The 24,423-nt window shown below is 36.5% G+C and overlaps 1 protein-coding gene and 1 long non-coding RNA gene across 3 annotated transcripts in view; one reads left to right on the top strand and one right to left on the bottom strand.

Moving 5' to 3' along the window:
* LOC145675645 (uncharacterized) overlaps positions 1–24,423 on the bottom strand; it is a 203,221-nt gene that overhangs the window by 65,257 nt on the left and 113,541 nt on the right. The window lies entirely within an intron of this gene.
* Positions 1–24,423, top strand: part of LOC145674842 (uncharacterized) — a 94,291-nt gene that overhangs the window by 52,286 nt on the left and 17,582 nt on the right. The window contains exons 4-5 of the mRNA XM_081745070.1: positions 3,313–3,486; positions 22,361–23,414. Coding sequence (XP_081601196.1) covers positions 3,313–3,486; positions 22,361–23,414 — 1,228 coding nt within the window. The remainder of the gene's footprint in view (positions 1–3,312; positions 3,487–22,360; positions 23,415–24,423) is intronic.

Here is a 24,423-nt window from a genome sequence, read left to right as displayed (position 1 = left end):
GACCTCAAACTTGTTAAAGCACCGCTTCACTGTCCACGTAGTCACGACACCCTCACCAAAAACCTGGCACATCTTCCGCCCTGCTGCAGCGTCGTTTGACCCCAGTTTGAACTCATATAGCATACACGCCCTTATGACGCTCCGTGACGGTCCCAAGTTTACCTTGTCCTTACGCAAGTTCACGGTGTAACTGAACTGTCACATACCCACACCAACTACTGATCTTCGCTTTTTCTCCATTGGCACTCAACTCACGGAGTGAGAGCCAAATGAACACTGACATCCACAAAAAGCGACAGAACTTCGTTGGTTACTTTTAGTTTTTATTTAATTGGTATAATAATTTGCAATAACGTCACCGAAATGTCAATTACAATTACAAATACATTCGAATATTAAAATACAGAAATCAGTGTAAAATAATTGTCGTAAAGAGTCCAGTGGGCAGGAGGATAAAGCCCTCTGATCTGTGCTGATTTTGGTGACGAAAGTGGGCTTGGAGGAAAGACCTGCTAGTCGCAGGAAATAGAATGACTCATAATTTCAAAGGCAACATAGCTTCGTAGTACGTTTTCGAGGAAAGATTGTATTTTCTTTACCACACTCGTATATAAATTATTGTGGAGAAAAATAAAATACTTTCTTGATATAAAAAATACGAATTATTCTATTCAATTTCTTGTTGGTGTAAAAGAGAAAATAAATGTAACCGATAATACGTAGCATGAACTTCGGAAACACATTTTGAAAACTGCCAGTAAGGAATTGAGGCCTATTTCGGAAGAAGGGCACATGGATCGTTTTCGTGAATGCAGAAAAAGAGCCTTAAGGATTTTATTAGAATATATAACAATAACGTAAGCTTGCAAATACCTGTTATAGGTTTTCTTAATATAAATGATCTTTTTTCCTAATATAGCTTGTGTTAAATGAAAAATATATAATATTTTATGTGTTTTTAAACATATTTGTATAAAATGTTGTGTGCCCTTTTTTCGAAAACCCTTGTTGGTTGAAGAAATAGCACACTATTAATGTATCGCAATAATGTCTTTGTTCTAAATAAAGCAAATATATGCTATTACACATGGCAATATATGCGTTATGGATTTAATCCTGTTCATACTATTTCAATATAAATTCAGTCTAGTCGCTGTCTTCAGGTGACAAGAACTTCATTAAGGACGGAACATCTTTCTGTTCGCTCACTTCAACAGAAGGGACAGGCTTAGGGTCAATATCTCTCAATTCTTCGATATTACTTTGTGAAAGATAAGAAAATTGGATATATGTTGGCATGTACATACTAGAACACAGCAGAACGCCTGATACAGTGTATTTCATCATTACATATTGCATAATGGTGTACTTTGAAGTTTTTGATGATGGGTTGGAACAAAAGAAAGGGGCAAGAGCTATGTTTCGATCCTTAATCAAATCTTTACCCATTGTCAGTTCAAAAGGAGATGGATTCTGTCGATTTATTTTGTTTCGAACAAACCCAAAGTTGTGGTCGCACTGACTAAACGAGTGTCGACGCGCAGGATATAAACAAATTATTTCTATTTTATGAACTTTATGGAACCAAGAACAACATTTTGTAATTGTAGTGTTTCTGTTTTTTCCACCTGAAGCTTCTGACAACAATATTACTGTTCTTATGTCTGGAAACTTTCTGAGGTTCTTTTTTGAACAGTCAAATAAGAAAGAAGCTACTGAATTTCCATTTTTACTTTAATTAGTTTCCATATGGCAGTAGAAATATGATGAATTGTCGTTATATACATGTACATTGAATACATACAACCAAAGCATTCCTTTGCAGAATTGACTGGATAGTTCTAACCGTAGTGAAACTCCAACACTAAATGAGATGGACTTCGTTTACCTTCACTATTAGTTGAGAGTGATTTAAAAATAAATTCGTCCTTCAAAGTTTTGCGTCTATCAACTTCCCTTTTATGAACTTGATAATGAACTTTACATGGGTCATTCGGATCGCGAGATAGTTTTTCGTCACATTCAGCACAAAAGTCACACTTGTCGGTTTTAGGTTATAAAAATTCATATCTAAACTGTTCCTGAATCATTTTGAAGTACTTCACATACGATAGTTTCAATGTTTCGTTGCTTTTGTTCTATAGTATTCTTGAAACATTGTGTAAAATGTCATGATATTAAGATGTGGGTTCTCAAAATATTGACTAAAATTACTTGGAAATAACAGCAGGTGACTCTCCATCAGTTCTAAGATATTGTCTCTTAATTTGTGTGAACGATTACTATGTGTACCTCGTCTTTCTTAGAAATCAGCTCCATCCAATATTTTGAACTGAATAACTCGCGAACGTTTCACTGAAATATTAAATAAACTAAGGATAAATTTCTGACATACCACAGTAGCTATTCCACCATCTTTAACACAATACATCCATGTATGGAGCCGTGATTTCTTTTGCTCATGAGCACATTTTGTGCTTTCTGACTTACTCATGCACGAAGCTAGGAACGAAACTTGAAGAGACTTTTCTTTGGAACTATAAAAGGAATCATACAAATTAGACTGAGTTTAAAGGGAATATTTCGCATAGTACTTGTTTATACAACACTGAGTAACCAAGGGAAACACTTTAGCCGGTACCGGTACTTCATTCTTACTCGAGTTCAAGTATTTTTCACCACAAACCCTTTTAGTTTTTGATCACGTTTCAAATTCGTGTTACTATAAACTACAGGCCTCTTCTTGTACACAGGTTTACTTTCAGTATCCATTTTACAGTAATGACACTTTTGTAGGTCAATAATATTGCAAGGAGCACAGCAGTAACCTCTGGAAGAGTCTGAATGCAAGCTGTGCGCCTAAACAGTGGTGCAAAGGTTTACAAAAACAATATTGCCAGTCTGCCAAAAATAAAGATATCGAGGTGAAATTTTCACACCACCTACAGTATAACATAGCGGTTCGTTTTAAATGAATCCGCAAAAAGGGCACATAGGCCTATGTACCCCTTTTCCGGAATAGGCCTCAATTATTCTGTCATAGTTCGTCATCAACATTTTCATACTAAAGTTAGTGTTAGCCACGACTTTCATTTTAAATGGAATTGAAGTGATAATGTGTAAAAATAACTTTACACGTTCTTTAATGATTTACATCACATTTTACATATTTTGTTTTTATGTAATGTGATGTTTTCCTTTCTTTTCAACATGATTATAATTGTAATCATATCTATATATATTGTTGAATTGTTGTGTTGGATAATTATTGTGAATACTGCATTTGTTTTGGAACTGTGTGTGTTCTTTCAGATGAGAAACGCAAAGTATATGATCAGAATATGAAAGATTTAGCGAGTGGCGGAAAGCCAAGATATTGCGACGGCCGCCATGATGAGGACTTGGAGTGCTTTGGCGGATTCCGAGATCCATACGACGTTTTCAGCGAGTGCTTTGGCAGTGAATTTGGTGATCAAGTTTTTGCTGGTATGTAAATATAATGAAATAAGTATGGCTAAACTGCCGCAGATGGCGTCCCCAGGTAAAACCCACATAAATCTGTTTTCAACGTTATATTACAACTTATCTGTTCTTACTTTCATATATCTTATCTACAATTTCATTTCTGGCCTTCACTATTCACTATTAATCACTAATATTTATTATTTTCACTCTTCTTTTGCTCTTTTCCACACCCGTATACATCAATATAGTATTACTGCGCAGAATTAGTATCTTGGAACTGTTAACGGGATGCTCTACCTTTTCTCGGCACAAAAATTTTTATATTGGACCTTATGGGAAGAACATGGCTACCGAATTTCCTCAGTTTCTAAGGAACTAGGTATCTCTAATGGAAAAGAAAAATTTTGCAGCATTCTACAGAAGTTTATTAACGGGTTGAAATACTTAAATTGTATATTTGTCTGCTAGTTTAGCAGAAATAAATTATTAAAAAATAAATAAATTAGTTTCTTTTTATACAAATTAAAATATGTCTAACTTTGGAACCAATTATGGTAGAAAGATCAACTTTTTTTTGTTTTATTCCTTGAGAAGAAACGACTCTAATAGTTTTAATCACAACCATATCTGATACGCCAATTAAAAAATAGTATTTTAATATAAGTATTAAAGTCCACCTGTCAAAGTTTGACGAGGGTAAGTCACGCCCCACTTTAAGCTTGGCCGCGGAAAGGGTGGGGGTTGGTGAAATGGAGGGGGTGGATGGCTGAATAAAACAGGTTCTCGACCAGTTTCTGAGATTACCTGTCAGCTGTCAAATACTGTTAGCTTGATAGAGTTTGTCTCCCTCAATGGTTCCATACTAAGAGACTGGACGATGTGGTGTGAAGTAGGGCTATCCTCTTTTTCCCGTTACCTCTGGAAGTTCATCAAGATGCATTCTAGAGTGCGCGGGAAGAACAGTATATATCAGAAAACGCTGTTATTTTGGGATTTTTCCCCCTTCCGGACAAATATTATAGCATACAGTAGTGGCGAAGGGAAGGGGGCAGAGGGGTGCCCCCACAGGATTCCGACAATGTAAAGTCCTGGCCCCCATATACAGGTGTTCATAAAAAAAGTTTTTTTTTTATAATGTCTTGGGAATATATTTCAAATTTGAGGTGTTTTCCTGGTAGCCGTCATTTTCCAATATGGCCGCCGCCCTATGTAAATCTCTCTCTTTCTCTCTCTCTCTCTCTCTCTCTCTCTCTCTCTCTCTCTCTCTCTCTATATATATATATATATATATATATATATATATATATATATATATATATATATATATATATATATATATATATATATATATATAAAGAGAGAGAGATCGTGAACCAAGGCACTTAGAAAGATAATTTTGGTGTCAAAGTATAGGTTTTTGAGGCCGATGAATATGGCATTATTTATTGCCACTTAGAAACCTTACAACCTGGCAACACTGTTGTCTAACGATTAACTGTACAAAGTTACAAATGCGTATATGCACGCATTACTTTAGGATGTAGCGTACTTCCTCAGGACTAAGCGAAACCTACTTTTTCTGGTAGCTTTCATCACGACAAGACATATTTTACATGGTAACATGAGAGAACATTTGTCTAAATCCAATATGGCAGCCAATATGATGGCTAATTACTAGACAACCAAATAATGGACTTATTTAAATGCCTGTCAGTCCTAATTGACCTAGAGAATGGGAGAAAAAGGCAGGATACGGTCTCATTGAAGGAGCGTCTCCTGAGGGGGCGAGGGAAATTTAAAACACTCCATTTTTTAATGAAAATCACTGCCTCCTTGTCCGCAGACAACATTGCGTACCAAATGCTCTATAAGACGTTCTCTAAATAGCCCTGTTAGATCCAATCTGTATTGTGTGTAAACCGTGCATTTTTACGGGGGAACAGCGGAGCAAAAGCCCTGTTTTTGTGATATTTCTGGTTTCTCGTGCTTACTTCGCTAAGACTATATATATATATATGCAGACTATAATAAACTATTGTACGTGGTAATAAATAGCTACAATATTATTCCAGGAACTTTTTGACTGTCCCCCCGTATAATCTTTATTTTCTAGTAATGCATTCACATTGAAGGCTACGGCTTTGAAAATAATGTTGACAAATTACAAGAATTCTTTGAATATGTTCTATCGACTTTTTTCTGTAATAGACTATTGTACGTGGTAATAAATAGCTACAATAATATTCCAGGAACTTTTTGACTGTCCCCCCGTATAATCTTTATTTTCTAGTAATGCATTCACATTGAAGGCTACGGCTTTGAAAATAATGTTGACAAATTACAAGAATTCTTTGAATATGTTCTATCGACTTTTTTCTGTAATAGACTATTGTACATGATTCTAACACAATTACTCAACTATTGATACTTGTAATATCCAACATTTCTAGGATAGCACTGCAAACCTTTGATCACGAAATTAGTTTGAAGTTTCTCTTTTAGGGTCTCTTCTCTTTTACATTCTTGAGTTTCTTGAAGGACCCGCAGCTCTAGGTTTCTGCTCTATTATCTTCTCCACCAAATTCAAAATAGAGGTTCTTCTACTCTTATGTTTTCCTGTGACAACTCTCTACAATATCCAGGAATTTACAGCTGTTGTGTCCGTACGTGCACTAAGAATCGTCTTGAACCTACCCGAATGAAGCATTCTGGTCGTTTTGGTTGAGTATGTCAACACCATGTTATGTTGCACAACAGCTCTCCTTCCTTTTTTTCCCTTCAAATGACAGAGTTATGATACATTTCAACGTAGAGTATTAAACTAGCATCAGGGGCGGATCCAGGACGGACTTCTGGGGGGGGCGGTGGGTTGTAATACTGCTACTTACAGATAATTTTAAGAGCTCTAAACTCTGGGATGGGTTTTATTTATATATATAAAATAAGAAAGTTTCCTCTTCTGGGGAAGGGGGCGATTGCCCCCTGGATCCGCCACTGACTAGCATATAAACGGTATATAGCTAGTCGTGACAAAAAGTATAGACCAACTCAAAATTTCAGAATCCTGCGATATACTTCCGCAATGATTTTTATAGAGGTAGTTGGTGACTACTTCAAATTATATGCCCGTAGCTAAAGCCCCTCTATAAAAAATTGTTGCGTGAGTACCTTAGGATTCTGAAACATGTATTTTTGGATAGCGCACCTGTTAGTTCCTAAGTGGAGTCTTGACCCGACTACGGTAGATCCGATAATTATTTCTTGTGAAAATGTCATATATTACCTTTTACAGCCCGTGACGACAGTAAGATTTCTGTGATTCGGCCAATCCCTGTTCCTACTTGCAAATGCCTGATTTATAGCATTTACGCTATTAGTAAGCGCTACTGAGGTCAATAAGAGTTGAATTAGACTTTTTGCGAGGGGCGCATTGTTATAGCATGTTTTCTAATGCACAAAGGAATGTTCTGAATGGGGGCAGCTATGTGTATGTTTAGCCAATGGAACCATTTGTATCTTCGTGGCTTTGCAATCTAACTTCAAATAATAATAATAATAATAATAATAATAATAATAATAATAATAATAATAATAATAATAATAATAATAATAATAAAACTTTTGCCTCCTGAAAATAACCAGATGGTAAAGTTATGGTCGATACATTTATGGAATTCGAAGGCATTTTAGAATGCTTGTCTATCATCTGGCTATCAGAAATAATTGATCACCATTTTCTCTACATATCTATAATTTTCTTACAGGGTAGAAACACCTCCTCGGAAGAGAGAAAAAAAAAAGAGAGAGAGAAAGTGGCCGAACTTGGGCTATTGAACGTGAGGACATGATGTTTACATTCGCATTGACACCTGCTGTGCAAACGGTCTGTGTACATAGCTGAAAGAGATTTGTGAAGACCCTTCCCTTCATATCTCGCGGGACGAAAACAAAAGAAAAGGGTGGGCGCGGATGCCTTACCCTCGTCAAACTTCTTGACAGGTGGACTTTAATACTTATATTAAAATACTACTTTTTAATTGGCGTATCAGATATGGTTGTGATTAAAACTATTAGAGTCGTTTCTTCTCAAGGAATAAAACAAAAAAAAGTTGATCTTTCTACCATAATTGGTTCCAAAGTTAGACATATTTTAATTTGTATAAAAAGAAACTAATTTATTTATTTTTTAATAATTTATTTCTGCTAAACTAGCAGACAAATATACAATTTAAGTATTTCAACCCGTTAATAAACTTCTGTAGAATGCTGCAAAATTTTTCTTTTCCATTAGAGATACCTAGTTCCTTAGAAACTGAGGAAATTCGGTAGCCATGTTCTCCCCATAAGGTCCAATATAAAAATTTTTGTGCCGAGAAAAGGTAGAGCATCCCGTTAAGTGTTGCAAAGTACACACTATTCATTAATGACTAAAACAATGTGGCCGATTAAATATCATGTCTTCCCAAAGGGTGAAGTTAAATTTACATTCAAGTTGCACCATCCGAGAGTGACGTAATGTGACGTGGTATTTAGTCCACTTTGCGCACAGAACTTTATTGATAAAAAAAGTGCATGCAGTTTTACTATACGGATCCATAATGTAAGTATTAGTAGTAGGAAAGGGTTTGAAGCCCCGGAGGGCTCGTTTGGTTCCACCTTGACCGCCATGAAAATACAGCAGGATAATATCCTAAGTTAGTTAATAAGTAGTAGTAGTAAAAGTAGTAGTAGTAGTAGGAACAGGTTAGATAGTAAAAGTAGTAGTAGTAGTAGTAGGAACGGGTTAGAAGCCCCGCAGGGCTTGTTTTGTATGTAGTATGCAGTATGATAATACAGCAGCATACATATCCGAAGTAGTTAAGAAGTAGTAGTAGTAGCAGTAGCAGTGGAAGGAGTACGAATGGGTTAGAAGCCCCGCAAAGCTCGTTTTGTTCCACCTTGATCCCCATAATAATACAGCAGTATACATATCTTAAGTAGCTAATAAGTAGTAGTAGTAGGAGGAGGAGGAGAAGAAGGAGTAGGAACGAGTTAGAAGCCTCGCAGGGCTCGTTTTGTTCCTGACTCCCATGATGATACAGCAGCATACATATCCTAAGTTAGTTAATAACACAGTAGGTTTGAAACATTGTCAGATTATGCTCTACTGCCACCTCACCTCATATCGCATCAATCCGCGAACACATACGGTCCTCAATTTAAGTTTTCTCTCTTATTAATTACCCTACAGTGATGACCTTTCTAACATTTGTTAATCTCATTATCACATTTAGTCTGATTCTGTTCATTTCTCCGTAAAGTTCGTATTTCGGGGCAGCCATCTGCGGCAGTTAATTTATAAGTATACCTTGTGTTTATTGTGTGAGTTGTAGGATATCTAATAAGCTTATACAGTATAAATCTTCTATAGTAGCCTCGGTCTAAAGACAGCCACTTGCTCCGAGCCATCTTTTAAGGAGAAGAAGGAAAGAAAAAGGATCATTGACAAAGATTAGACAACAGTTTGGGTTCAGTTTATTGCCTATCAGTTACTTTTCAGGGGAGAGAGAAACCAAACAGGATAGTATGAAAAAAAAAAACACACACAGTGACGGCTTCCCTTTGTGACCAAGTAGCTGTCTTTAGACCGAGGCTACTATACCAATGATGTGTTGAAATTCCATTATTCCACAAGGAGAGCTGGTGTTTAAAATATGGATCTAAAACTTGTTGCAATTGTTCGAATCTACCTAATTAAGCTAGTAATATTGCATTTTAGAAACTTTTTTTCGACATTAATGTCAAACAATTATGCTCTAATGTTGAAGAAAAGGATGGTGATAATAATAAGTTAAATGATGGAATAATGGAAGTGGGAGAAAACGAGAGAATCGCAAGGAAACCCACTAGTTTTCAAACTGAGCTTTGAAATGAAGTATAAACTATCACGAGATAATGATCAGGAGATGATAGGGAAGGATTAGAACTTAAACAGTCATGATGTTATACAGGATGTTGCACTCCAAGGTAGTCCTATAAATTGTTGTGTAAGAAAAATAGGGGGGATGAAATAAAACTTGTACATGACATACCTGTATCTGTGAGAAATAAAATGAAATCAGAAGAGTTGCTCGAAATGTTCTCCCCAGCTAGTAAACACATTGGAATACGACATTGCAAGTTTGTGAGTGTGGGTGCTAGAACATCAGGTGTCACTGCCTGGATTTCAAGGCGTATGTTCCCCGTGATTTGACAGCAGATGCTTATAATAAACATGCTCTCTTGAACGGAATAGGGATATACCATCACTACGAGGTGAAAACAAACAAGAATATCACAGTGTCACTTAGCGCACTTTACTAAAAACACGAGCGCACCAACAACAACAACGACTCTCGGAACTTGCCTACTGTCTCCCTTCCCGGAAGGCTTCGGAGTACAGTGTTGTCGCCTCATCTTTCTCATGGAATAATAATTTCTCTCAAAATATTCCGGTAAAATATTTATGCAATGCTGTGGCTCCTTTCGGGACTACTTTCCAGTGGGACACCCGTTATTTTAATATTAAAAGTTAAATGTTATGCATTTTAGAATATTTAAATGTTAGAAGTCATGAGATAACGTTTTGAATGATCCAATGTTCAGATAAAGATTTGAGAATACGCTACAAGCTTTAATAGTTATATCCTGACCAGCGAACGAGTGCGGGCGGCCGGTTTTGGAACTAAAATACAAACAACAGTGTTTCTAACTGGATTACTTGTAATTAATCTATCACAGTTGTTTTTGCCATGTTCATAATAAACCACTTCACGCATATGTTCAAGTTAAGACAAACACTATTTCAAAAGTTATGGAAGTTATTTTCAGAACATTTTAAGGGACTGCACAAAAAAAAAAAGTACATACACCCTTTATATTAATTTGGCAATAACTTGCGAATAACCTAACCTCAGTGTTGTACAAGGAACACTGAGAACTTCGTAGCATTAGAGTGTAAGGAATTCCTACTCCATCTGTTAACAAAACCTCGAAGTTCATCTTTGTGAATCAAAGTTATACTTTGGCAACTGCGCTTTCATTGTTTAAAGCAAGTTCTATTGTGTAGTTTTGAGATAAGGCGTCTTCGAAATTGCTACCAATTTGGACCATGTGATCGATCGATTGACAGTACTTTTAGTAACAAATTTGCATTGAGATCATTTTCGGATGTGCTGCAAAAGACTGGTGAGAGAGAAACTGATAATCTAACCGCCTCCGAAGGAGACTTGGATCCGTCCCCAATTAAGGTGGTAGATAAAGATGACTTTCTCTTATATCTAACCTGTCGTTATTTAGCATGGTTTGGTAATTTAAAAATCCAATATTTCTACCATATTTTGAAAAATTTATTTAAAAGAAATAAACCCAATGTTACATTGGGGGCGGTAGGGGAGCGATTAAAATTTAAAGAGGGGAGTCTGACAATTGATTTCTTATAGCTCCAGTGAAATTCAGAAAAAATGAATTTCATATTATTTATTTATTTATTTTATTTATTTAACAATCACCAGACAGCTCAGAGGCCACTTTACACTGGATATCCAACAACAACAACAATGGAGGGGATTTGGGAAAGTATCGGCCAGGGCCTGTTTTAGTAGGTACCATCCCGGCATTTGCCTGGTAGGACTGAGGGAAACCCTGGGAAACCACAGTCAGGATGGTCGGCAGCGGGATTCGAAGCCACGACCTCTCGAATGCGAAGTCAACGCTCTACCACTTGAGCTACTTCGCTCGGTGGTATTAAAAAAGAAATACAAAATACATTTTCATGGCAACTCTTACATTCATTATGTTATTATGAAGTTAATGGTAGTTTCGAAATTGATTAGAGTGAATAGACATGTATTTAAGTAACAAAACCACTTGCGTAAGTTTTTCAAAATATCAAGTTAGAAGAACGAAGTTGGTCTTCCACTGCCATCTCATTACTCAAAGATACCGGCGATGAAACAATTGACCGGAAATCATGCGGCCGCTTCTTACATCAAATCATGAAGAAGAAGATGAGTGCCAATGTTAAGTACGTAAGTTCATGTTTTTTTTTTTATTTTTTTTTTTAGGATCCCAACCTCTTGGAACTATACGTAGCACATTTTAGTATTTACACTTGAAATAAAAATACAGCTGTTTAAAGACAATTGATTGCCTTTGTCTTTGAATTTCATATGTGTACCGGTACACAGGATTTGTTAAACAAGACCGTACATCTGATATGTTTGAACTATATGCAACTTATGCTCACGGGCTAACTCAGTCTTCTGAAGTCAATCGACAAATGATTATGTATTACAGACATAAAGACAACACTCGGCTCCCAAGTTTCAAAATTATATTGTACTAGCAGCGTTCACCCCGCTTCGCTGCGGTCACCCCGGAACGCAATAAACTTTGTTACTTAGATAATTTTTACTTTTTCGCTTTCAAGTGATTTATAGCGCCTGTCAGTTATGTTAACCCGCCGAGTCACAGGGTCATGCGGGTTGCATATAAATACGTTTATTTTTATACCTATGATGAACTAATAACAAAGGATTTGTACGTATGAACACCTGAATGGTCAATTATCTCAAGACACTGGTAATTGAAAATTAAAGTGATATGATAAAAACCATCTAGGGTCCACATCCTAACAACCCCCCAAAAATGAAAGAAATCGGTTCAGCCGTATTAGCGTGATGAGCGGACAAAGGATTTTTTTTACGTATTGACACCTGATTGGTCAATTATCTCAAGACACTGGTAATTGAAAATTAAAGTGATATGATAAAAACCATCTAGGGTCCAAATCCTAACAACCCCCTAAAAATGAAAGAAATCGGTTCAGCCGTATTAGCGTGATGAGCGGACAAAGGATTTTGTGCGTTCTCTTTTATATATATAGATATGAAAACAGATAGTAGAATTAATTCTTTGTCACAAGAGACCTAGGGTCTGAAAGAAATTCAGAGGGAGTTCAAAGGGAATTTCTATACTCATAAATAAAAGTTGTGAATTTATTGTGTATTAAACCAATGATATTTATGCTTACATTACCCATACGTTGATGTTTAATCGATACTTTTATTTCACATTTACCAAAAGACTGCATTACGATAATAATCCTAAAAGAAAGATGCATTGGAATCAGGTTTTACAAGGCAATCCCGAAAGACAAGCTATCCAATTCCGTAGCCCTTTAAAAATTAAGGAAAATTTCTTTTTCACTTCCTTTTCCCCCAAAGGGTTCACATTCATCGAAAAAATGAAATGAAATTTCTTTAGTTTAACGTCCGTTGATTATGCTCTTTATGCTAGAGGAGACAGATGATTAATGAAAGTGAAAGATTGTAAAATTAATTGCTGGGCTCTCACAGAACCACGTACAACAAAGACACATGCGCTAGCCAATAGATCAACGGAGAGAACTTCCACAGTTCTCGAGTGGAAACGTATCGGAATTATTTCTTGGCTACAGCTCAAGAAAATAATTTAGTTGTCAATCGATAGACCTACATTAAAACAAATACAAGCATCGCGAGCCTTAACTTGGTTTAAACTTACAGTTACAAGATATTGCGCAAGTATCTAAGCTACCAACCCATAATTAATCTTTTAGTCATTAACTACTGAGTTTTACAGGTTTCTACTGTTTTATAATGAAATCAAATAAAACGTAATCAATTTTTTTATATATACAGGTAATCTGCTTAATACATGGTAGAAACTCACTTGTGTGCTATCTTGTTCTTAAATTGTTAATTTCCATGCATATGCCATTATCCACAATATATTTGCATTACTGCAAGAATAACTATTACTGCATTCAATAACAACTATATAATTTATGGAGTTCTTTATTAAGCGAAACAGATTAGGCTACTTATAACATGTAAACTGCAACTTTTGAAAATCGTTGGATACACTGCAGAGTGACGCTCTCCGTTCCCCTGTCCCACCGCGCTTACCAAGAAACTGGTGTAAACACAACACTAGCGCCCTCAACGAAAAACCGCACTAATATCCTGGTCAGGTTATACGAAGTGTCACTTTGAAATATAAATTAAACACTGGCCGGTCTAGCTAAGAATTACAAAATTTATCGTAGTGTGAATTGGACATGACATCGAATTTTACACTCATGGAAGAATCCCATTGCTGAAATTGTAATAATATTCAGTGTATTCAATCCATGTGTCACAAGTATTCAGAGAGTAATAATTACATTAAAGATTACAATCTACCAGAACAATCTGTGTCTGGTTAGAACTGACATATAGTAATAACAAGCATGTATACTACTATATTGCTCAGTGCCTATCGCATGTGGTCCTTGGTTTGATTCTCAGTGGAGGTATTTGCTTTGGGCACAAACGAGGCCCAGATTCTACATTAAACAATAAGTCCCGTCTCATATAGCCTCGCTACTGAAAAGAAGGCGGTTAATTCCCTGTAACAAATAAGCATCACAGGTCGCATCCACACGTAATGAAGGGGGTAACAAATGTGAACAGTAACTTAATATAGTACCATAAAGTTAATGTCTGCCTTTCATAGGAGATAAAGACCAATATTAAAAGATCTAGACATGCTGCCAAATTGAGTAGCCAAGCTATATTTTTACATAATATTTGGGTAACTTGGGCAAAGATGCCCCACTTTTCCATTATTACCCATTTTCCACTCCTCCAGAGGTTGTTGAATTTATGATCAATTAAAAGACTAATGTCTTGTTTGTAATATCTCGAAAGACAATGTTGTTTCAGTAAATTTAAACACTTAAAATAAACCATTTACAACAACCTTTAAGAGGGACATCTTCGGCATGCACGTGAGGGGAAAGATGCACCAGTTTCACAAGTTTTCAAAATATGTTCCTAAATATCATAGAAACAAGCAATTATGCTTTTATACTACTAACATTACTAACTTTAATTTCTACTAACTTCTACCTAATTATAAAGAAAATTTTCAACAAAATGACAAATATTCTGCGTGTATATTTTCTAAATCCGTTTGTACACAATGGATAAAAATAAAAGAGGAGGAATTGTGGACCTTACATGTTATTGCCATTTGTTCAATGTTTTCAAATTCGGATTCTTGTAACCACAATTAATGCAGTGAGCAGTGAACCTACAGTTTAAAACCAAACCACCGCAATCGTTCAAATTTTCCAAGGCGTTCACACCAGGAATCGAACCCGAGACTTCGTGTACCAAAAGGACATGTACTAGCCAGTAGACCAGAGAGGAGGACGGCTTTCTTTTAACATGTAAAAACCTGCCCTCTGTAAAAACAATGCCTCCCCTTATAACAACTTGCTGGCTACAACACTGGTACACCTATGATGATATCTGATAGGTTAGTGGAAATACTCTTTATTTTGCAATGAAGGCATATTTGATTCACCCAGAGATTTACGTTTTCAAAATAATTAAACCAGATAAAGGAAGTTGTGACAAATCAAGTGTGTCGCAGGATCCGTTAAACAAGGATACATTTTTTTTAGTATTTTGAACACTCCTCATACATATTCAGCTCGCACAAATGGCTTAAAACTCAACCCATGCACATTCTTTTGATTCAGCTTGCTAACCAACTACTGTCATATACATTATGTGAAATTCATTCAGTCCAATATTGATCATGTAAGGAGCGAAAAGAAAGTTTATAAATGGAATATTACAACATTGAAAGCAGCAACTCAGCCAGGAGACCAAATCCTTGCTACAAACGGGAATTTATCGTTTGCTTCTGAGTTAATAATTAATTACAGGTTATTACAGAACAATTAGTGTTTGATATTCAAACCAAACATTGATTAAAATATTACGAATGTACAAATCCTTGCAACACGTCATAAACTTGTTGTCCCGAACAGAAATCTTAAACCTTTAGTGTTGCAAAGTGGGGCATTTTTGCTCCGATTTTACTGGGGCAACTTTCCCAATTTTGAAGCAAAGACGCCCCAGTTGATCACGTGACATACTCATGGACGCCGGAACACAACGAAGCATATTAACGTTTGTAAAAGACTGAAGTTCTTAAGCAATTATTTTTTATTCATGTACTTCTATTTAACTACCATCAAGAGCATTACTACGTTTCACTCTCTAAAATTATAGACACTGAAATAAGAGTAACTTAGCTTTGTGAACAGGCCTCAACAAAAGCAGCTTCTTTCTCCGATGCAACTTTCACATATATTTACTCAAGACTGTGTAGCCTTTCACGCGCATGGTAAGTGGTGTGACCACGAGTCACAGGCCTTGAGCAATTTGAGCAGCGGGGTCTTCATTCAGTGGGACTTCTTTACCCAAGTTACTCTACACCCCCATACATATATATATTATATATATATATATATATATATATATATATATATATATATATATATATATATATATATATATATATATATATATATATATATATATATATATATATATTATTACGATATATATTTGTGTGTGTATGTACACACTGTATTTTACACTAAAATCTGAGGGAGTTGGCAAGAGTCAAGTGGCGACCCTAATTTAGTCACTACGTAAGTATGTAAAACACTAGTTATGGGGTCCCTAAAAGGATCCTAAAAAAGAAACATACTTACTTTACCAAATATGGGTATTATATTCCCATGATGCTATTATCGAGGTTGGTCCCAGACTGTTCCTCTAGGCGAATCTTCCTTAAGCAAGTCTTACATTGTTGAGAATGCACAGAGAGTAGGTGTCGGAAGAGTAAGATTGAAGAAGAGTGAGACTCATAGAGAAAGTTCGATTCCAGTAAACCTTTCGTTCACAGTCGCGTCTCACACTCTAGTTTAGTACTTGCTTAAGCAACTCCCAGTATCATGTCCCTTGGATAAGATAGTGAGAGTCAGCTATCTAAACACCCTAGAAAACCTTCTGTCATCAGTGCCAAGTTCACAGGATACTTATAAAGAAAACGGGGACGTTAGCTACAATACACTAACGGGATCGAGTAGCATAGTATGTCTATCGACTGATCCTCCAAATAGCTGTAGGGGTCATTAACTCTAGAGCAATAATCCAAAAAAAAAAAAGAAAGAAAGAAAAAAAGGAAGAAAAAGAAAAGAAATAATCCCTTTGAGCTAGCAAATTTATTACAAGACTAGTTAAACTAATTTATATAATAAAATTACAAATAGAATTCCAAAGTAACTCAGCATTTCATTAAGATTATAAGAGTCCTATTCAATATTATATTTTAACCCTTTATGTAGTTTATTTTCATAATATTAAACACCAAAGTGAATACTCTTGATTTCACTGGCTATCTCACGACTGTAAGGTAGTCTACCTACGTCCAAAAAGGAAATTATTGCAAAAATAATTTACTAAGCTAGAGTTAATGATCTGAATGACGGAAAGTTGTTAAAGTCCGAAGTATCAGCCTCCCAACCTTCATATCTGCACTTCCTTTGCCGTTTGGTAGTAAATATTAAAAATTCATTTCTTACATACCTGAAGAAGCTTCAACACGAATTGTTGACTGACACTCCGTTCGACGACGTTGAACCAAGACCCGCACAAGGCGAACACCACACAAGACTCACCCCCCAAATCACCCATAATTTCCTTTTCTAATTTTTATATGCGCCGTCTGACGTAAGATCACCCACTCAGACACTGAGTCGGCAGAAGCCGTTCTTATTTTTTGGTTTTGAGATAAAGCTGCACAATTTTATCAAACACTGTCATTCCCTTCCTTTGGAAAAATAACGCAACCCAAGACTTCTAGGATGTGCAGGGACACTGACGAATTTAGAATAATTCTGAGCATCATACTTCAGGAGAACTCAATTCCGTAATTTTCTTAATTGCGTAGAATAGAGATCTCAGAAACGCTCTGACTTTTGTTCGTCACGTACTTCAGGGAATTGTTTGTTGATAATTTAATACGTGTTTATCATCGGCTACTTATTTACGTCAATCTTTTCATCGTGGCTTGCTCTGTTACCTTTTCCAAAGGTGTGGGAAAATTAAAAAGACAATAAAAAAAAATCATGTTGGCATGGTGCCTATAAGAACCAAATTTCAATAACGATCCTCTACCGATTTCCCTAAGATTAGGGTCACCTCACGTCAGTAGTGGCCGAAGTAAATCAGTGGCGGCTTCACCCTAGTTTCAAGACCAGGCTAATGTTACACCGTAACAATATATATATATATATATATATATATATATATATATATATATATATATATATATATATATATATATAGATTAGTGTCCCTTATATAAGGTAGTTTCATGTTACGATTAGTGGTGGGCACAAAAACCGGATTTTCGGTTTTCGACTTTTAGAAAAACCGAAACCGGTTTGTGAAAATTTTCAAAAAACCGGTTTCGTTTTTTTACCGGAACCGGTTTCGGTTTTCGTCGAAACCGGTTATCGGTTTTCTCCAAAACCGGTTCGGTTTTTCAGCTGATCCGGTTTCGGTTTTCTTCAAAACCGATTCCGTTTTTTTAAATTTGTTCTATTTCTGACCAGAATAGTGTTTCGTTGTTCTCCGGAAACCGAATCCATTTCCACAGATATAGTTTTATGTGTTTTCGAAAAGTTTTCACCGAAACCAGAAGAAAACCGAACCGATTTTGGAGAAAACCGAAATGTTTTTCTGGTTTCGGTTTTTATAGAAACCGGTATTCGGTTTTTATGAAAACCGATTTTGCCCATCCCTAGTTACGATACGCACACTCGCGAAATGTATTCTATGTGACTGTAAATATGCATTAGTGAAATAGCAGCTCCCTGCGAGAACGTTAACCCGTGCCGACTTGACGACAAACTCATGAAATGACGTTTTCACATTATAATTTAGATTGTCCAACCATGATAACGGAGTAACCAAAAGAGACAGAGAAACGAAACTTTGCACGAAGCAACTAGGGAAAGGAGGACATCTGCCCGTGTATTGACGAACATCATCGGATGAACAATGTTGCCAACTGAAGAGAAAGTTGTGTTTTTTAAAATCGAATTACCTAACTTAGATATCATCATTCGGAGCAACACTGATAATAAAGACAAAGGATATGGTAAACGCAAACCAATGTTGCAAACTTTTCGAGTAATAACGTGAAACATGTGTTAAATACAAACGCCGTTGCCGCACATAGGGAGTGAGGTACTAACGTTTTGTCCAGCTTAAATTAAATATTAACAATAACTGTTTACGCTGACTCCAAGTTTAGAAGTGTCCATTGAAGAGTGTTGGAATCAATAGAGGAGAAAGTTGAGTTTGGAAAAGGTACAATAACTCGGAAAAGGTCACTAGTGCAGTATTGTTTATAATCTGTAATGCAAGGCGGTAGAGCATGAGGAGCAGTACTGTGGTTATGTGAGATCGATAAGTCTCGTATTGACCGAGATATTCGCTATCTTGTTGAAGCTCAGAAGTATGGTTTGTAAAAGATGGCAACTCTGCGTGTGTCAACGGCGTTTGTATTTAACAAATATTTCATGTTATTTTTTGAAAAGTTTGCAACACTGGTCTGCGATTTCCATCTCTTTGTCTTTATGTTCGTTGTTGTTTTCGATCATCATATCCAATTTAAGTCATTCGATTTACAAAAACGCAATTTTCTCTTCTGATGGCAACACTGTTCGTCCGGTGATGTTTGTCGATACACGGGCAGATGTTTTCCTGTCCCTAGTTGCTTCATGCAAAGTTTCGTTTCTCTATCTCTTTTGGTTATCACGGTTGGACATTCTAAATTCCAATGTGGAAACATCATTTCATGAGTTTGTTGTCAGGTCGGCACAGGTTAACGTTCTCTTAGGTAGCTGCTATTTCACTAATGCGTGTTTACGGCCACATAGAATACACTTCGCGGGTGTGCGTATCATAACACGAAATTACCTTATACGTATAAGGGAAGCCAAATATATATATTGCAATTGAAAGATATAAAGGGGCACGGTTAAAAAGTGGTAGAGCGCTTACCTGTGGTGCGAGAGGTCCCTGGTTCGATCCGCGAACAAATGAGTTTGTGGTCCGTTTCTTAGCACTTTCTCATTCCACCATCATTCACTATCTTTCGTAGCCTAAAGGACATAATTGTGGAACGTTAAACTCAATGATTTCATGAAAGATACAGACCTAGTCTAGGATCAAATCCCCGGCTTCCTACGTCAGATACAGGTCCCCGGTTTACTACGTCAGAGAATTTATAGTGGACAGTGGAAAGTAGATTATATTTACATTAATGATTTTTTAAATTATTTTCTCAACACCGAGTTACGGACTTATAGTCAATGTGTGATTTCAAATAAGTAAATCTGACCGGAGATTGAAGTAGACATAACACACATAAAAATCATTCTTGTAAATTATTTGGGACCAATTTTCGAGAAAAAGAAATAGGAAGCAATTATATTCGATTAAAACAATTGAGTTACAAAGACTATTTTTTTCTGTTTCTCCTAAATTCTCACAAAAGAGGATGAGTTGAGTTTAGTTTAGCGTCCCTTTCAGCAGCGAGGCTATATGAGACGTGGATCTACTGATTAACGTAGAATCCGAACCACATGAGCTACCGCCGGGAATCGAACCCGGGTCTCCCACGCCATAGGCGCGTACGCTAACCGCTTAGCCACGGAGGAGCTTAAAAGAAAGGTCAAATCTTTAGTCTATATCAAGTATTTCTCTGCTAAACAGGTATAGTTTTATTAAGAAGGTGTACAAATGTATGTCGAGCTACGAAATTTTGGAACATCATTTTACAGTGGTACATGTGTCAGGGCTGTGTAATGCATAGGACGCTGCCTTATCTAGATTTACTCGTTCACTCAGAGACATTGCTCATAAAGGAAAGAATTAACATCTGCATGTATTTTCCACTGATATACAACAATGTACCTCTATTTTTGACAAAGTACCGCTTTTTGGAGAAGATCAAATGAAGGATTCTTTTTATAGCAATATTTTTGCATAGCTGGAAGGAAGAAGAGGGAGGAATTCGAAGACTAAAGTCAATGTTCTTAGTTTAATAAGGATGGCATTTTATTTAGGGAACAAGGTATATTCAATAACGTTTGAAATCTAAACTTTTCGATAAAGATAAACACATATGAACTAAATGTCTTCCATCAGTTGTTCTGGCACACAATTTGACGGCCAATCTTTCCTCTGAATACTACCTGTTTTAATTACTTCATGGGTTTCGAGCTAGAATGCTTCCCGAAGCTGTTTCAGAGACCTCATGTTAATTTGAAGAAAACTCCAAACGATTGCGACTTCAGGAAATTCGCGAGAAATCTCATGATAATGGTTTCTGAGACACGATTGACAAACTAAATTTTACGATAAACGTCATACTAAACCAGCTTTTAAAATTGGAGACAAATTTCGGGTTTTAGACAACATTATGAATAAATGGCTGAAGAGATTTTACGAGACGATATATTGGTCCAGGAATAATACAGCACATTGATAAGCAAAATTTGTATTTCGTCAAGTTCAAGACTGCTCGAAAAGTTGAAATTCATAACCGTACAATGTCTTGAAAAGTACTAGAAATGGAAAGGAAACGTAAGAAAAGAAGAAAAACAAGGAGACATCGAAGACTTAGTTAAGAAGAAATTCCTACCAACAATGTATTGCGGAAAGAAAGACGAGAGTAGATAACAAAGAAGAGCGACGCTGAGATGTTCTTTTCAATCCTTCTTCTAAATTGATAGTCGTTTACGTGGAAATCCTTTCTCTTAGTATTCGGCAGGTTTTAGTCGCAGAAAACTTCCTACTAGCTCGAAATAGGATAAAATGACGCGAGATAGAAACTAACGTTTGATATCAATACAACAATCAACGAGAAGATAAGTGTCTTTCAAGGAGACATTTTTACTATAAAGCCACACGTTATAATAAACTCCACCCAAGAATTTTTAATTTTTTAGAAGCTGCAGACATCAGTATTCACAATGCTGCATGTGATGAATTTTCTAAAGATTGTTTAAACTATCTTAATTGAAACCCAGGATATGACCTTTCTGCTGATTATGTTGTGCATACATGTGGAACAAGAAATGGTAATAAGATGGAAAATGTTACAACAATTATTTGAAAATTCAATTTACAAATATTATGTTTCCTTGAACTGTATTCTGGCGCACTCGTTCTCAGCCGTGAGGATGCCATCCATATTGCACATTTGACCAGAATTTTTTTGGAAGGTCATTCGAATTATGTCCAACGAATTGTTTTTGCATGACAAAGATAATGAGAGATCTATCAGCGCTTGCTTCCGAAATATATTATTTTTGATGAATAAGAGAGGAACACCATTGTTCGTACGTGGAGTATAAAAGAGTTACGTTTCTTAAAGGAAAAATAATGGATTAGGAACATCTTGGAGTTGAAGACGAATATAGTATTAGTACTGGCCACACTGATATTAAATGAGCCATGAATTAGAATTCTATCTACGTTTACGTGCGCATGGATAGAAAAAGAACATCTTCAAGTTCATGAAAGGGAAGTTTATTTTTTCCCTGAAGAATTCTTAGAACATTGTTCGTTAGCTTTTAGAACATCTTTCTGTTTTTTGTATTGTAGTTATCGAACATCTTTTATATATTTTCGGTACCGGTTGAATATTCGTCGAGAAAGAGGTATATTTACATACTTCTTCTCTTTAATGCTTTTACAAAGATTCATCATGAATACACCTTAAAAGATGGGAATTCCAGGATGTTTCTTGAAGATGCATCTTATCTTATACTTTTGCCAAACGACTGTCCATATTTTCTGGTTACTCCATCGTTGTGTCTGCTAATATTTTCGTATTTAGAAATATTTGTACTTCAGAATTATGCCTTGCATCCTTCTTATAATCTAATAATGCTTTATTTTCCTTTCAGAAATGGACGACCAAAGCAATGAGCGACAAGCTAACAGAAATACTGGCAGCAAAGTACCCCATTTTGGTGCTTCCAGACTCGGAGGAACATCAGTTAATATCTCTTCAATCAGCACAAAAGGAGGAAATAATTGTATCTCCTCAAATGCTGCAAATGGAACTGCAATTAACGTAGGAAATCTTTGCATCAACTCTGGCGGTGGAGCTGGATCAAACATTAGTGTAACCGGCAAAAATGGAGAAGGCCTCCGTATTGCGTCTGGCGGTGGAGCTGGATCAAACATTAGTGTAACCGGCACAAATGGAGGAGGCCTCCGTATTGCGTCTGGCGGTGGAGCTGGTTCAAGCATTAGTGTTACTGGCACAAATGGAGGAGGTCTTATTATTGCCTCTGGCGGTGGATCTGGATCAAAAATTAGCGTTACTGGCTCAATTGGAGGAGACCTTCATATCACCTCTGGCGGTGGATCTGGATCAAACATTAGTGTTATCGGCACAAATGAAGGAGGCTTCCGTATTGCGTCTGGTGGCGGAGCTGGATCAAACATTAGTGTTATCGGCACAAATGGAGGAGGCTTCCGTATTGCGTCTGGCGGTGGAGCTAGATCAAACATTAGTGTTACTGGCTCAAATGGAGGAGGCCTTCCTATCACCTCTGGCAACGGAGCTGGATCAAACATTAGTGTTATCGGCACAAATGGAGGAGGCTTTCGTATTGCGTCTGGCGGTGGAGCTGGATCAAACATTAGTGTTACTGGCACAAATGGAGGAGGTCTTATTATTGACTCTGGCGGTGGATCTGGATCAAAAATTAGCGTTACTGGCTCAATTGGAGGAGACCTTCATATCACCTCTGACGGTGGATCTGGATCAAACATTAGCGTTACTGGCTCAATTGGAGGAGACCTTCATATCACCTCTGGCGGTGGAGCTGGATCAAACATTAGTGTTACTGGTTCAAATGGAGGAGTCCTTCGTATTGCCTCTAACGGCACCTCTACTAGCACCTCTATTTCCACTGAATTTATCAACGGAAAGAAGATTGTTACTACAAGGTAAGTTTCTTACATAGTTTATCCTTAGTGTAACCGTGCAGAGAATATTTTCATAAGACGATAAATACCAATCAATGCATTGACATTTAACACCCAACAAGACAATCGGCTGCTCTTAGTAGCATTCGGATAACTGATGAGTGGCTTTGGAATTGCAGGTCGTCCATATATATATGTATGTATGTATGTATATGTATGTATGTATATGTATGTATGTATGTATGTATGTATGTATACATCCTGCTTGCAGTTCTGATAGCTTTTGTAAGCGTAGCATTTATTTCAGGAGCCATTGTTGCACTGTAGTCTTCTCATGTTCTGTCACAATCCTACATAATATTCCAATGTAAATCACTCCACACACATTTTCGTTCACTCTGGTGTTTCGTGGATGTAGGTTTTCCAGTGCTACTATAGCATATGTGATCGTACTCTTAGATATTGTACATCATGATACAGTAAATGCTTCCGGTACCTTAACCACGGAGGTACCCACAAATCGGGTAACAATACTTTAGTTGCCTTTAATTCTTTTCGCTTTGACATGTTTCACTGGCAGTTGTAAAAAATGCTGTCTCGATTACAAATCAAGCTTGAACGTGTTGAAGATTTATTGATTGAGTTGGGCGTAATCGCCATATACTATCTCTGCTATAATAATAATAATAATAATAATAATAATAATAATAATAATAATAATAATAATAATAATAATAATAATAATAATAACAATCACATACATTTCACGAAGTGTCGCCTTATTTTTGTTCACCTACATTTGTTATAAGCCCTGTCACTCATAGTCGTTAGATTTTCGTTACAGAAGAAAAGAAAAGAAAAATCAAATATAAAAGCAGAAGAGTATGTATGGGAATAAGAGGATCGTCTTAATTCAGCTTATACAGGGTGTCCCACAAAACCAGTACGCCTAACGTACCGGTTAATCATCTGTAGTTAAATTGCTTGTGGGGTAACAACAATGTCTCGAAAGTTGGCTGCACTGCATTTT

The sequence above is a fragment of the Thermobia domestica genome, chromosome 18 (genome assembly GCF_964235325.1).
Source record: "Thermobia domestica chromosome 18, izTheDome1.hap1.1, whole genome shotgun sequence".
NCBI classification, from domain to species: Eukaryota; Metazoa; Arthropoda; class Insecta; order Zygentoma; family Lepismatidae; genus Thermobia; species Thermobia domestica.
The sequence above is the reverse complement of the archived record's forward strand: the minus strand, read 5'-3'. Positions and strand labels throughout refer to the sequence as shown.